The sequence below is a fragment of the Prenolepis imparis genome, unplaced genomic scaffold (genome assembly GCF_030444845.1).
Source record: "Prenolepis imparis isolate NDT839.2.m4 unplaced genomic scaffold, iyPreImpa1.0 SCAF_2, whole genome shotgun sequence".
Lineage (NCBI taxonomy): Eukaryota > Metazoa > Arthropoda > Insecta > Hymenoptera > Formicidae > Prenolepis > Prenolepis imparis.
Genome location: NW_028141160.1, coordinates 8,005,839 through 8,022,081, shown reverse-complemented (window position 1 = coordinate 8,022,081; position 16,243 = coordinate 8,005,839). Strand labels below are relative to the sequence as shown.

The 16,243-nt window shown below is 30.8% G+C and overlaps 1 protein-coding gene and 1 long non-coding RNA gene across 5 annotated transcripts; one reads left to right on the top strand and one right to left on the bottom strand.

Annotated features, from left to right (window-relative positions):
• The first annotated feature begins 608 nt into the window (after positions 1-608).
• On the top strand, positions 609-1,821 carry LOC145945983 (uncharacterized). Its single transcript, XR_014426956.1, has 3 exons — positions 609-658; positions 1,379-1,459; positions 1,667-1,821. It is a non-coding gene; the product is annotated as an uncharacterized LOC145945983 (long non-coding RNA).
• A 325-nt stretch (positions 1,822-2,146) lies between these two features.
• On the bottom strand, positions 2,147-15,966 carry LOC145949081 (uncharacterized). 4 transcript variants are annotated; one of them, XM_083058787.1, is made up of 9 exons: positions 15,653-15,966; positions 7,786-7,909; positions 7,524-7,609; positions 6,252-6,320; positions 5,933-6,025; positions 5,060-5,122; positions 4,549-4,686; positions 3,686-3,920; positions 2,147-3,038 (listed from the first exon to the last, which is right to left on the bottom strand). In XM_083058787.1, exons 1-9 carry the CDS (start codon positions 15,725-15,727, stop codon positions 2,887-2,889), a joined length of 1,035 nt encoding a protein of 344 aa, XP_082914913.1. In that variant the 5' UTR covers positions 15,728-15,966; the 3' UTR covers positions 2,147-2,886. The 4 variants fall into 4 exon arrangements, with proteins under 4 accessions (XP_082914913.1, XP_082914914.1, XP_082914915.1 ...); XM_083058788.1 differs by having other exon boundaries at positions 4,603-4,686; XM_083058789.1 differs by lacking the exon at positions 6,252-6,320 and having other exon boundaries at positions 2,148-3,038.
• Between the last annotated feature and the right edge of the window lie 277 nt (positions 15,967-16,243).

Below are 16,243 nucleotides of genomic sequence, written 5' to 3'. Positions count from 1 at the left end.
GAAACAGAATGTTCAAAAACATTATGGCATTTGCCTCTCGCCTTTTTTTCTTTAATTATATATTTTAATGTAGTTATTTTACATCAATATTACTATGACGATGAAGATTATATACGTGTATTCAGATAGCTAAAGTAGTTATTTTGACATGAATTTTGATGTAATTTTACATAATTTGTACGATTAAGTAACTCATAAGTATATCAAGGCAACGCTTTCATTTCGAAGTAAATATTTCGCATAAAATAAAGTAAATATCGATTTGACAAAAAAAATAGAATTATATATCAAAATAGAATTATATATTAAAAAGGTAATATATCAAACATTTTTATTAATAATATTGCATGGAATTTAGAATAATTGTCAAATATTAAAAGTATATTTTAACAATTTTCGACTGCATAGCGTATATAAATACATTTTTGTGCGATCGATGATTTGTTAAAATCTCTGCTGTTTGTGTGTGCGCATATGAAATTAGTCTCTAAATCGTATTTAAACTTCGCGCGCTTTTCCGCATTCTCCCGCCGTAACGTGACGCTGATGACGTCGTTCCGGAGCCGGAGTCAGAGCCGGATTGCCGGAGTCAGTAGCGAAACGTACATTGCAAACGTGGGGCAGATTGATTCTGAATCGGGGACATTTAATTGCGATAGTGAGTAAATCATAATTGGAATCTTATTTTAATAATGTTAGATTGCTCAGTACATAAACTCAGCATTCGGCGTCGCGTGGCATATCATTATATTGTTTACATGCCCTGTCACATTGTTGTCATTCATCGCGCGGCGACTCTCGAACAGCGACTTTGTTACGCATTATTTTTCGAGCCGCGATTGCGAGAAGTATTACGGGATCTCTGAATGATTAGTGAATATCATTTCGCGCATTATTTAATTTCTACGATTAAGTAACTCGTAAGTGTATTATTGAAACGACAATTTTTGTTTCGAAGCAAATATTTTGCTCGTTTTATTCGCGTGACAGTATATTGACGCATCGTATCAATGTAAAGCTGCTAATATCATTCATAAGTAACGAAATATCGTGAATGCGGGACGGATCAAATCGCTACGCATTTAATTGATAAATCATAGTTTAATCATTTTCGACGGTTCATTATAACCTCTGCTGTGCATGCGAAGTTAGTCTTTCGAGACATCGAGACATCGAGATATCGAGATATCGAGATGTCGAGATGACGCGTCGCGAGGCTCGCGCGCTTCTCCCACGCTATCTTCCCGCCACAATCGAGCGCGCATCGCCAGCCATTAACAGCTAGGTATTCGAGTATGATAAGTGCGCGCGTAATCATACGTAATTATCTGTTTTTGCGAGTGTGCGCTTATTGTAATTAATTGTTTTCTCTAATAAGTGCCATGAAGGAGCGACAATGGAAATAAGAGAGAAGAAGGAGGTTGAGGCGGCATTAGACGTCGGTGGAATAAATTCTAGGGTTAGTATTCATTATTTGTTTATTAGTTTAATTAAAATTTATTAATTGTATTAATTGTATTAAATAAAAATTTATAAATTTATTTAATTATATTTCTTTTTATTATTGTACGCATGAAAAATAAAATTTAATATACAATAATAATTTTCTAAATTATATAATTATTTTGTGTGCTTCTACAATTTGAATTTTATTTCTATGTTTCAGATCAACGTAACTGATCTTGACAATCTGATTGTGAGAAGAGCAGGAGGTCTGGGAAAGCGTTGGGTACCAGCGGAGCAACTAAGGAGTGAGTATTATTATTATTGACTTATTAGTTCAATTACTAAATAAAAATTTGTAAAATAAAATAAAATAAAATTTTATAAAATTATTATAAAATAAATAAAAAATAATTATAAATTAAATAAAAATTATAAATTAAATAAAAAATAAATAAAAATTTATAAAATTATTTAACTATATATTTCTGTTTGATATTATACGCAGGGAAAATAAAATTCAATGTATACAATAATAGTTTTTCAAAATATAAAAGCATCTTTTGATGTCAAATATGTGCTCTCACCTGCAATATAATCTGTACTATATAGTAAATTGAAAATTAATTGTAGTACATAAATGGAATGTCGACGATGCATAAACAAATTATAATTATAATTTATATATTATAATGAATTTGGTATTATATTTTGGACTTGCGTTAGATTAGTCGCGCTTGAAAACAGAAAGCATAAATCAAATAGATATTTAATTACGTTCGGAAAGTTGCTGAAAAATTAAATCTGAAAGAAACATTATTTTATATCGGAAGATACAATATTTTAGAAAATCTTCCGTGCGTCTTCCTGTCGAATTCAGATAATAATACATTGCATATTATTTCATTTCAATAAAAATGAATTATTTAGCTATATCACATGTTATAGATACAAAAAACTGAATTAATGACTTTTATCATAAAATATTTATAACTGCCTTGATAACTGCTTAAATTTCACTTGTCTTTTTTGTAGCACCTTTGCTTACTTTCGCGTATTTGGGTCCTTATTTCACTTTATCATTTAAAATAGTAATTCTGTATTTATTTATAAATTTCTCTTTTCAACCTTGTATTCTTTTTAAATCTATATTTTAACAATTTATGTGATTTCGATCCAGATTCGGTCGAAAACTGAAAATGAGAGATTTTTGTCTAGCAAGCGCTATTATATATAACTATTATATAATTAGTGAAGGTTACATAAATTAATGACGTTTATAAAAGATTCTCTTTCCTTTTATATAAAAAAATCTATCGATGTATTTACACACTGATAATACACGTCCTCCATGGATGCGCGTATAGGAGTCACATATTATATATGTACATATTTACTGACTGTTAACAATTGCATTGTGTGTGTGTCGAGTATTCATACTGTTTACGAGTAATCGACATGCTCTTCGTCGCTCGACGGTGAGGACTGGCTAACTAGGATCGTTATATCGTTAGGTTTCAGCCAAGCCCTTGAACGATCCTTATTACGATCGATTTTCGGCGAACATTTCGCTTGGTCCTTTGCTATTGGTATTTCTGAAACATTTATGTATAACAAATACTTCGAAACGTCTCTCGTTTATCCGTTCAATTTTATTTATATAGCAAAATTCAATAGTACACGAGTTGTGTAAGAAATAGTTGATAGTCTCGATGTATCCTACATTTTTTTCACTGAATTTTATTCGAAAAGTAAATTATTTTACATATTTGTGTGATATTATTGGACATATTTATACGAGATATAATTTATTTTGCTCACAGAGTTTCCTTTTATGAATTATTTAGAATTTTTTTCGAGTTTTTTTTTCCAGAAAAAAAGAAACACTTAAATTTGATTTTCCTGATAGACATTTTGACGTGCGACAACTTCATTTCGAAAATGTGATATTTTACATAAAACAATTACGCACCGCATTTTTAATCTCTTTTAAAATGTCAAAACACGAAGTAGTTTTACACGTAATTTTCGATGACAAACGATGCAGGCAGTGATAACTGAAAATTGGTACCGAGCTTCAACACAGATTAATGAAAATGGCACGTGTGATGAAATGTGTGAGAGCGCGACGTGATATCGAGGTAAACTGATATCGAGGACGCGACATTTCTCTTCTTCTTGCGCGTTGCCCCAGATTTTGTAAATTTATTTTTAGTCACTCCCAAAATGCGTATGCGCTCACCTGATCTCTGCATTTGACTTGGCAATGTCGATGTATCTGGAAATTGAACGTGTTTCCTTGATAACCGACCCCCCGTGGGACTTTTCTCCGATAAGAGAAGGTTGTGACATGCCGTGGGACTCTGAGTCGGCGTAGCTTTTGTTTCATTGTTGGTGACACCTTTTCGCGAACTTAGACACGACGTGGTAGCGGTCGTAGTCGTCGGTGGTTGGGTTACGTATTTCACCACTGGAATCTTCAAGGGAAATATTGTATGAGATATAAGTAATATATTGCGCGAATAAAAAAACTTCGGAACGTGGGTTGCGGGATTTAGCAAAACGACGATAGAAATTACACGTTAAAAAATGAGAAACTTTTGAAAATTGTACATTGATCGATACGTCAGCTTTTATAAGAATTGCTAAAAGATTATATATGGGGATATTGTATATACAGAGGGATATAAAGTTTATACGAGGAAATACGCGCGAGATATCTTCGACATAAAGGAGACTGCAAATATAACAGAATTCCTGACGCACACACACACGATCGATATCCCTTGTGACATTGATTATGAGATAATTGACGTAACAAAGTTGTTACCAATGTCCCCTTACTTCGTTGCTTTCTTAGCTTTTAGGAAACATTTGATCGCATTTTCTTTCAGAGACTTCTCGTTAGTCTCCCTTGTCGTTTCGTTGTCTAATGATATCAGACCATTTACTAGTATTACAGAAAATATATGTCTAAATGATTAATTAATCTTAAATTAATTGTTCGCAAATTAATATATACACGCGTTTTTTTTTTTAATATTTACAACATCTTTTAATAAGCTGTTCGCGAATAAAGCAGTACGACTAAATAATTCACTTAACTTTTCGTCCCTCATCCCACTGTTTTTTCCTCTGCGAAATTTTCGGAATACTGACCCTATATTCGTAGTCATGTGCAGCAGTGCCGCGACCAGCTGAGTACTCTTGATACTGCGAGATGACACATAAAAGCGAATATATCTGTAACAATATTTGTTTTGCGCTGATATAATATTTGCAGTGCATAAATGCATATAAATTGTCAACACAATTTAGTTAATTTAATAATTCTTTATTTTTAATTAATAATTTAAAATTCTTAATTTAATTCTTTATTTTCTCTACTTATTATTTTATTTTATTTAAAAAAAAAAGTATTTTTTTCAATTATTTATTATTATTTGTGAATGATAGAACTATACATATAATTTTATATGATTTATACAACTATAATTTTAATAATATGTGTCTTATACAAAATATAAATCTTTATACGAGTTTGATAGGTTTCAAAAACTATAAATTACAACTATGACAAATTGTTTAGTAATTAAACTTAGTCGAATGTACTCACGTTTAAACAGAGTAGAAAGAAATTTAACGTGTAGAGCATAACTTTTGCTGGATTAAACTCGGACTGTAATAGATCAAAATTTCCCAACATTTTATATATACAAAATATCTTATCTCATATCTGTAAATGTGTTTGAAGAATGTCATAAACATCTGAAAAGGGACGTAAAAGTATACTTATGTCTGTCCTCGTGTCTTGAATGCATATTTGGATTTTCCATGATTTATTTTAAAAGACTGCCAAGTTTAGTTTTGATATTTCTCTCGCAAAGGACAGAGCTGCCTAAAATAGTTACGAAGCTTTCAAGCAGCCGGTACTCATAAATTTCAAATATGGCAAAGTGAGAATAAAGGAAAAATAAACAGAGAAAATGCAGAAATATTTTACATCAAACGAAATAAAAAATTTATTAACACAAGATGCTTGGATTTATTGATTTGATTTATTATAAATTCAGTAAGAAATGTTGTATAAACAAATAAAATATTAAACAGATATTGATAATTAGAAAATTTCATATGCTGGAAAAAGGGTATAATTAAAGAATGCTTATTACAAGAATGTTTTCGTTTTTAAACATTTACGCCCCTTTTCTATTGATTCTCAAGTCAATTTTTGCTTTAATAAAATTTTCGTCAAACTAATTTTACAAGAAACATTATCTTACCAATTAATACATTATGAAACACAGAAAAATACACTAGTTTTCTAAACATGATCCAATTAATTGTATTATTCGATAAATATATTAAAATATTTAAAATAATAAAAAAGACAATTTTAAGTTCTGTATAATCGCAAGAAATTGAAAATTCTTTTTTATTATACAAATATATATACAATATATGAAGAAGAATACTATATAATACTCACTGTGACAATAAATAAGTATAGCGAATGTGCTATATCAACGATGCTACATGCGATAATTACGCTAATCCATGGAAGCAGCAACATCTTGTGATCCTGAAAATTTACGCGGAGAGAATGAGTAATATTCATAAAACAACTTATATAGAAATTACACATAGAATTTTCTACATGAAAACATTTTCGCAAACTGTTCCATTTCACGTTCCTGAATTTCGACGATTTTAATTATGCGGTTCAGTTTAATGATTCTTTGATATTAAAATAATAAAGCGTAGTAATGAAATTTCTGTAATGTAAAGCGGTAGAATATGAAACGTACCAGGTATTTTTCATCAAACATTTTTTTTAATGTTTGCAAAAGGCTTCCTCTCGTGTTATCAGTGTTTAGCTATTAATATTCATAAATATATTACTTTACGTTACGTTACGTTGTATCGCGTGAATGCCACAATTTGTTTGATTAATGAAATTCGTTACAGTCAAGCAGGTACTCAGAATAATTAAGGTCTTTAATGCATTTTCGCTTCGTGTTTCTCTTTTTTCTCTTTCTTTTGCTAACCGCTTATGCAAGTTTATGATTTTTATCATTCATAATAATATCGCGCACGCAAAGTGGATTATATACGACGTTTATTGATGATTTACATGTATATGTTACTGCATGAAAACTTTACTCAGTCAATATAAGAAAGCAATATATCGATATTATAGTCATAGAGTGAAAGAAACAAAAATAAAGAATCAATACGCATGTTTTGCTATATGTCACAGTCTTGGCAATGAATAATAGCTGTATATGAACAGCTATCTTTAAACTTAGATCTTTATTTGATTATATTCAAGGATACATTAAAATTATAAATAAAAAATTTTAAAAATAATCAGCAAGATTTGGACTTTCCATTAAGAATTAAATACATATATATGAATAAATTTATTAACGACAGCGTATTCGAATTGCTCATTCAATTGTCTATTCTGTGTTTAATGGCACGTATCTCTCGGGAATAACGTGTGTATATTACACCAGTAGCTTTTCATATCATCCATTCGGGAGCAGCGATAATACTGTTTCACGTTCCAAGTGACAGCAAAAGTAGTATGTATCTTCTACTGCATTCTCATGGGATTGAGTGGTAAATGTAATAAACGTGAAAATCTACGTCTTGAGAAAGACGAAAAGAGAGAGAGAGATAGTACAATGCAAATTTAGCTGTTTGCTCACATATACGCTACACAAGTATTCGTACCAATTATATTGTCTTTTCAAAGAAAAAGAGTAAAATAATGATGACGTGTAAAAGAGTAGGATGACATTTTTCCCTATCTAATGTAATAATGCAACAATCTAATATAACAATAGAGATGGTAATAATTTAGGTTCTACAGCTATATTTTCAAATTAATGATTGCAATTTTTAATTTTTACAAATAAATAAGGAAGTAGAATTATTTTACTACCGCTTTTAAACCGGGATTTATGTCTCTATATTTCCAAATTAATCTCCTGCAATATCTAATTATTAGAAATAAATAAAGGAGTGGAATTATTAGACGGCGCTTTAATGATTACTCTGGAATTTTGCCCTACCTTGTACAAGCCGTACAAAAGAAGGAGGCTGCACAACACGCCGCAGCAGGAGCAGACAAGCAGCATTCCGTTGAAATAAACCGTGGCTGAAGCAATACAAGCAATATCGTTTTAAGCGAGAAGCGAAGACTACTCAGATATAGGTAGAGACAATTTCGAGAACAATTTCATGCGTGAGATCAAAAATTTTGTTACGATGGAGAAAAAAACCAAATACCGTTAAATTCACTAGAGTACTATTTATTATTTATTGTCCACTTACTTGGTGATATGGTCCCCGATTCCAGAAAACTGGATGACTCTGGTAGAGAAACGTTCCCCTTGAGGTATTGACTTTCCTCTCGAAGAACCGTGCCGGTAGCTGATACTAGTAGTGCAAAGTATATCTAGAACCGCGAGTAGATAGGGAGGATACCATTAATTTCTTTTCACAAAATACACCATTTCAATATAATGGAGATCGATTGAGGATGAAGTTCTTCGAGACTCAGACTCAAATTTGTGTGAATTTTATTTTTCCTTATTGGAACAAGACAAACAATCACATCTTATTAAGTGTATTATAAATTTTACTAAATATATTAGAGGGAGAGAGAGATTATAATTTATTTTTCATTAAAATGATTAATTAAGGATAATTTATTCATTAGCATTCCAATTAACTTTAGCTTTAGGAATATTCATACATTATCGTTGTTAAACGGGTCACTCTGGATAATATCTCTGCATAATTTGATAAACCCGGTGAGCTGCGTGTTTTAATAATGTTTTAACGTGTAATTCAATCTCTTCTTCCATTACGTTGTATATTTAGGATCTGTTTTAGTTTCTAGATTTTTCAGCTCTTACTTGTCGATATATCTAGATATCGATTTTATAAAAGGAAGATGGAAAAACAACAGGCATGTACGACACGAGTTCAATATCCGGAGAATAATTCGATTTCGCGTTAGCAAGCTCGGGGGCAATCCTGTTACCAATTTGCGGGAAGGAGGACATGTACGTCCGACATACAATAATTTCGAGTTAGTTTAATTCTGGGAGCGTCAGCAGGGGATATCGTCCGCATAGAATCGTACGTCACCGACGTTGTTATCGGTACCGCGGTAATTCATCGATATTAAACAAATATACTCTCATTCCATTTTCTTTTCCTTCTTTTTGCGAAAATAACTACGTGCCGCCGTACGTCCAATTTATAACTTTTATATAATAATATTTCATTTATGAAAAGAAACATGTGGAGTAATTTTGTAAATTTTGCTTTTTGGCAAACAAATTCAAAAATTATAATTTTAAAATTTACGGTATTAATTCTATTATAAATAATCTTATAATAAATAATTAAAATTTGAATATTCCTTTCTCACCAATTACATTTCATTCATCACGCGATATTCTGAGAAGCAAATAAAAAAATTACTCTAAATACGCGAATCTAATATATCGCGCCGAAATTATCGAATTAATATGGGATATATCATATGTTCGATATGCGTGTCAAAATACGATCGCTTTGGAGAGCCAAACCGCGAATTCGAAATGTCGAGAAACATTAAACTGTCATTATGCATTTGAATTAATATTTCGCGCGCGCGAGAAGCCTTTTGTTCTGAAATTTGTGGGAATCGATTTCTATTGAATATTCTGCAATTTTACTTTCAACTTCCTCTTAATTTTTTTATTTTAACCCCGTTCGTGTTTTCATAAATCACAGTTCGAATGATTTTCATAATGTTCTTCAGGAAAATTTCCACAAACCGCATCATTTATCATCATAAAGAACTTTTAAAGCCGCGAGCAGCGAACGATCGAGCTCGCTCTGCATCGTTTGCTCGTCCAGAGTGAATTTTTTGCGTACCGAAACGAGTGTCGGGGTGCCGAGTTTCGCGATAGTCAATCGTTCTAGCTAGTTTATTAGCGTGGGCGAATACAATCAATGTCTTTCGATATTAGTAACAGGTGTCTATCCCGAATCCACTCGTCGAATCGAAGCGCATCGCTATTATTTCCAATTTCTCCCGGGTCGTTCTTCGAAATAAATTTTATATATATACGCGCGAGTCAGGAAAATGCGATTGTCTTAATTAAATCCAATTAACACATTAGATTTAATGTTGACATAAGCGAAATCCCATGATCAATATGCCTTTTATGATAATCGCAAATGCAATCAAGCATTTCGAGAGAGAATCAGGAGGATTATTGAAAGATTATCGAGATGGATTACTGAAGACAAGAGATTTTTCCCTGACGTTCAGATAATGATAAAGGTCATGATAGTCACGTTCGTATATATATTTGCTGCATTCGCGTAATTTTCGAAACTTTTTACCATCCAATCGCCAGTATAACAGGTGTGGCGAATGAATTTATTGGCGATTTCGTTTCGGGCTTTTTCCACATTGTACACAGTCGGGCAATCATTGTTTTCTGTTATACAAAAGTTATATGAAGTGATTCAATTGGTACATTCGGCGAATCGGTGATTTTGTAAATACAGTGCATCGTAACATATATCGTAACGTATACAAAAGATAGCCAGAAAAAATAATCGAGAATACCGATTGTGAAATAATGGACAATCATTGTAATTTTGTATGGATGTATGTGTACATATGATGTTAATCGAACGTGCATCTGTGAAAATGATTGGAAAAATGGATTATCCCGAAGCAACAAGAAACAAGAAATTGCGATAGAAGGCTCGGTGTGAAAATATTTATTTTACGAAATATAGACGCGAATGTGTGTGTCGATTTATTCGCGAAGATTTATTTAAAACATATCGCGTGTGTTTCTTTAATACAATGCAATAATAAACGCGTATAATATAACCGCGCGTACGATATATTTATCAAATTTAGAATGATGTATGTTAATTTTATATTATATTTATAAAAAGATATTAATTTATTGGGATATTAATTTATACTCATAATTTTTATTTTTAAAGAAACAAAATTTTATTTAATAAATAATGTGTTAATGTGATATTTTTACGAAAATATAGGATTGAAACGTCGAAGAGGCAAGACTTATATAATTTTTAATTTAAAAACTCTGTGAAGAAAAATATAGACTTTGCACAACATTTTTTTATCAAAGTTAAAAATAATTTAGCTGAAGAAAAAAGAATTGAATGAGGGGGAGGAAGGAGGGGCGGTATGCTCTATTAGGTAAACAAATTTCCCAAGGGTTTATGGTCCGAGTTTGCTCGAAGTGTTTGTTCACAGAAGCACGCACACGGCAAAAACATGAAACTATATTAATTAACGTTGCAACAAGTTGCGTAAGCATATCACGGCGCTTTTGATACTTTAGATTAAATGAAAAGTCGGATAATTCATTGTCATTGTACTTTCATATCATATTGCATTAATTTACATTAATATTTGCGCTACTATGCATCTCTCTCTCTCTCTCTCTCTCTCTCTCTCTCTCTCTCTCTCTCTCTTTCTCTTATAAATATCAGATTTTATTAGCATTTGCCTAACATTCGTTTAGCATAATGCTATCTTTAACAATAAAATTGAATTTTTTTATTTGTAATCACAGAAATTAATTTCTTATATTGATCGTGAGAAAGAAATTAGATAAACATGTGAAATCGATCTTTTAATAATATGTTGAAAACTATGTTTTATTATATTTTTAAAAATTTTTTTAAAATACCATTTTTTATAGCTTTGACTACAAATAACATTACAAATGACTATTACATCACATTCTCTTTATTGGAAACTTAATTTATTAAAACTTGAGGGCCAAGTTCATATAGATGAAGCATCTGCATTAATTTTCGTTCCGTGAAGAAAGAAAAAGGTTGACGTTTACTTAAAAAATAAAAAAAATATAGAATCAAGAGGACTGTGGTAAATGGAGAGGAAAACTCTATTATAATTCGATCGATCAGTATAGCTCGCTTCACTCACCCGGAATATCATTATTTTATGCTAATTTATGTAAAAGTAATAGAAAAGTGCGCGCGCGCGCAATTGCCGCATACTCCTCTATCTTGCATTAATTTTGTGTCGAAATTGAGCAAAATATAATTGCTTTTAGGCTGTTCTATACTCTTTTATAGTAAAAGAATAAAAATTAAAAACGCGCATTGCGAGAGACATTAAGAGATATTCTATTCCACTTTTAATTTTTTTTCCATTTACTCAATTGCTCTTTTCAAATTTAAAAGCATACCTTTATTAAAATATATGCATGACATGTGTGTTTTGTAAAAGATTATTAAAATTATATTCTGAAAATGATAAATAAATCATTAATTTGCATATATGAACATATTTCATATCAATAATTTAATATAATTTAATTATAATATTTTTTATATAATATGAATAGTTATTGTAAACATATATTAAATGTATCTTGTTCAAACGTTTTCCTGGAACGTTATTTTTAGCTAACATATACAACAACGTAATTACCGTATGTATAAACGTTATTGATTCTCTCAACATGATAAAGTTTTAAATTGAATTTTCTCGGTCCAGTATCATAGGTCCTTAAATTTCGTACGTTCCTTTTTTTTAAATTTCTGTACACAATTAAAAGGGCTCGCAAGCTGGGTCGCTAAAACCGTGCACCAGAGACCGGTAAAAGAGAGAGAAAAAAAGTGAAAATGCGTCTCGAAGTTACGTTCCTCTTGCCTCGTCGCCATCTGATATCCATGAAACGCTGACTAAGCGTTCGCAACCCTCGGTTTCAGGCCCATATTTATTATAGACACTTGAGTTTTGTTTTATAGATCAAGTGAGAGCACACGTGTGCCAAACTGTTATCAAACTTTTCAATAAAATCAATTTAATCTTCTGCGAAAATTAGCTCAAAATGTAATATTTCGTTGCATTAAATTGCAATTTACAATTATTCCGTATTTTTAAAATATGATTATAAATACGACTACAAGAGAGGAGAAGAGAAGAGAGAAATGTGTGTGCCAGATTAGATCAATTAATTTTCGATTATAAAAAAAGAATCTAAATATATTTGTGTGACAAATTTCTAAGAAATGAAGAAAATAATTACAAAATAATTTAACATCTAATAGAAGTTAATAAAATTCGAAAATTTATGCGTGAAGCATTTTGAACTTTTCGCATCAACCAAATTATAGAGTAGATAACAACACAATCAGATATCACTCTAAACCTCTCATGGGAGGAAATCAATGATGCGGCATTACAGAGTATGTACAGAGGTTGCTGCAATTGTGTTCCGAGAACTAACGAGATAATTAACGGAGTCAAGTAATTAAAGCGTGTTTTTTTGGAGGGGGGAATTTTCGCCGAACGTTTCGCGATAATGATAAAACAGCGATATAACTACGTAGCCACGAAATAAAATCTGCAAAAGTTAATTGAGCTGGCATTGCATAGTTCAAAAATTAAAATAGGTAAGCAGCAAAACAGAACAGAAGCCATTTCTTCGTCCGAAGAATAATCAGAGATCGATAAAAAAGTTAACAAAGATAATTAGATTAGATACCGGAACTTTAGCAATTATAAGACAAAGGTTATTAAAGGATACGTTTAATTTCCTGCGGTTTAAAGCCCCATAGAAACTCACACAAATGACTTTCATGTAACTTTTGCGTACTATATAAAGTTTCACAGATACCAATAATTTCCAAGCCCTTTATACAATTACGCAAACCTGTTCGATAACAGTTTAACGAAGTTTGTTTTGCGTTTTCGCGGTCTGTTTGATTTCACGCTCTTTATAATTCTGAAAAAATGAAAAGAATTTTTACAATGAACGCGTTTTAAGCCATACTTAATATAGTTACGTATGTTACCACAAAACGTATAATTGATATTTTTGCTCAGAATATTAGGAATATGGAGAGTTTGTTTTTTGTGTCCCGTGGAAATAAAAATATGACAATGTTTTCAACAAGCGTGTCATAAAATTGTTATTAAAAAATAAATGTCACTATACCTTTAGATAAAAACACTTAAAATTTTAAAATTAACTAACTGTGTCAATAAAATAGACACATACGCATGCATCGTTGATTCAATTTTATTTACGAGATAAAAACGATTTTAAAAAAAAGTTTAGAATGCACACCGCGATGGTACGTATCCGAAAAGCGAAAAAGTGTTTGAATTAAACGCGATCCTGCTGGTAAACGAAAACTTTCACCGATATACATATATGTATATTGCAAACTAGAGCTATATACTTTTATTTATTTTGTTTTTTCGATTGTTGCGTTAGTTTCGTCAGGAGAATGCAATCGAAAAGTTGTGTCAAAAAGTACGAATGTGCGTGTATGTGTGCATGCGTGCGTGCAATGACATACGCACACCAGATATGCATATTTCGATTGAATTGATATGTTCCCAGGAGAATATGCTGATCAATAGTTAGCCGGTTTGATAATACAATTGAAGTGCATGAAATGTGCTATGTCTTTATTAATGGTTGCTGTTGGTTGCGATAATGACAACATGTCGATATTACGTTATTGCGTTTTGCCAATTCATTAACAATATACTTTAGATTATCTCTCTATAGCATATTATTATTATATATTCGCATAGTTTTCTTCTAACTTCATAAATTATATAATTGCAATAAAATTAGTTATCAGTACTTATCACATTTTTATCTATTTATATGTAATGTTCTTACTTGGTTCTTTATTTCACGAAGAACAAATATCACACAATGTGTAACGTATAGTTTCTTGAGAAAAAATATATTATTATTTTATTTTATTAATTTATCATGGTAAATAAATTTTTATTTTAAGAAAAATTTTAAGTAACGTATTTTATAGAATACATAAGTGTGTATAGAAAGTCTGATAATAAATAAATAATTTTTGCAAATGTAAAATAACTTTAATTTTACACAACTAAAATTTAGATCACATACAAAAATAAAATAAAATAAAACAAAATAAAATAAAAATGTTTTAAATGTTAAGAGAATGTGTCCAAAATATATCTAAAACATTATATATGTCTAGAATATGTCATATAATATGTTTTAAAATTTCCATAAAACTTTCATAAAATTTTTGACATTATTTATGATATTTAGATTTTAGAAAAGATGAGAACTTTAAAGTTGTTTAATCATGTCGTCACATCAGATGCGTAATTATCATCAGATCTAACTATATATGTTGTTATTATTCATTAATATTCTTTATTAATACTTCTTTTATTGTGTTAATAAACAATAAATTTTAAATTCGTTAAATTCGATGCACTAAATAATGCGATATAAATATTGCACAATTATAATAAATTGAATATTTATATAACTTTTCTTACGTAATATTATATTCTACAAAACGCACATACATATATTTGATACGGTATATTTGCGTATAACGTGATAGTCGGCATATTTTTATCGAAAAGATTCGCGATAAAATATATTATAAAATCTACCTTGGATTCTTGGATTTACTACATTTACTTTTTTATGTAATTGCAGAAAGGGAAATATTTAAAAAAATGATATTAATATAAAATCACATTAATTCAATGTCATTAATCATGTCTTCTAGAACGTATTGTCTCATCTGTTATTGACTCGTACCACTATTTCGTTTGACCGTCGAACGTGTAAGTGAAAGAATCAATCATTAGGCGGACGCGGAGCTATTGCACAAGTTCTTAAACGAAAGACAATGGTATTATAAATCAAATTTTTTTCTCTCTATAAATGTGTACGTGTATATATTTACAGAATCTAAAATTTTATTCTATTTTATTCTATCATAAAGTGAAGATAAAAATAATAAAGATAAGTATTATAAATAAAATTTAATAAGTAGGTAAAGTTTAAATTTACTTAATATGAGATACTAAGTAAAGATAATATAAAAAATAAACACTATAATATACATAATAAAATAAAATATTTTGAAAAAAAATTAAAAATTAAATCTCTCTGTATATGCCAAAATAAATATGCAAAATAGCTATTATACATGTGAGATTTTCTAACACATCAAAGTTTCAAAATTCATATTTTCTCCAGCTAAATTATGCGTGGAAGATAATGTATATAAAGAAAATGTGATTTTTTATTGTTTACGACTTGCATAACAATGCCACCCAAGCATACGCAAACACTGCGTTACTTACTGTAGTATAAACGGCACAGGCATAGCTGCCTTTGCGTACGGATTGCCAACAGCAACAGGACTGCAAGATAGCCATGCTGCGAGCACATGGATCTTTTCCCGAAATTCGGAAATGACAATTTTAATTATATATGAATTTTTATGATAATTTTCACACCGCAGATTTGCACACTCGATAGAATTTGACTGTGAAATATTTCTCACGTCGCGGTTCAACGAAAGTCGTAAGCAGTAAGGAGTGTCATTGTACTATATAAAAGTTTTCCCAGCGAATTTCTTTCACATGATTGCGAGAACGCGAGATCGCACGAGGACGGCTCGACGCCGACTGTCGGTTTCTCCCTCACGAAATTCCCTCCTCCGGAGTTAGCTTGTCGTACAAAAAGTCCACCGGCGGCGACGCCTGCGCAATTGTCCATAATAGCCCATCGCCTAAGGGGTACTTTCGTAGCCGCGAACACGATCCTCACGTTGACACGTATTGTATTATCAGAAGAAAAACATAGAATTGAATGGAGAAAGTAAGGTTTCTTATTATACTCGCGAGAAATAGGCGGTGAAACATTTCTCTTCTTCCTCGTCCGATAATGAG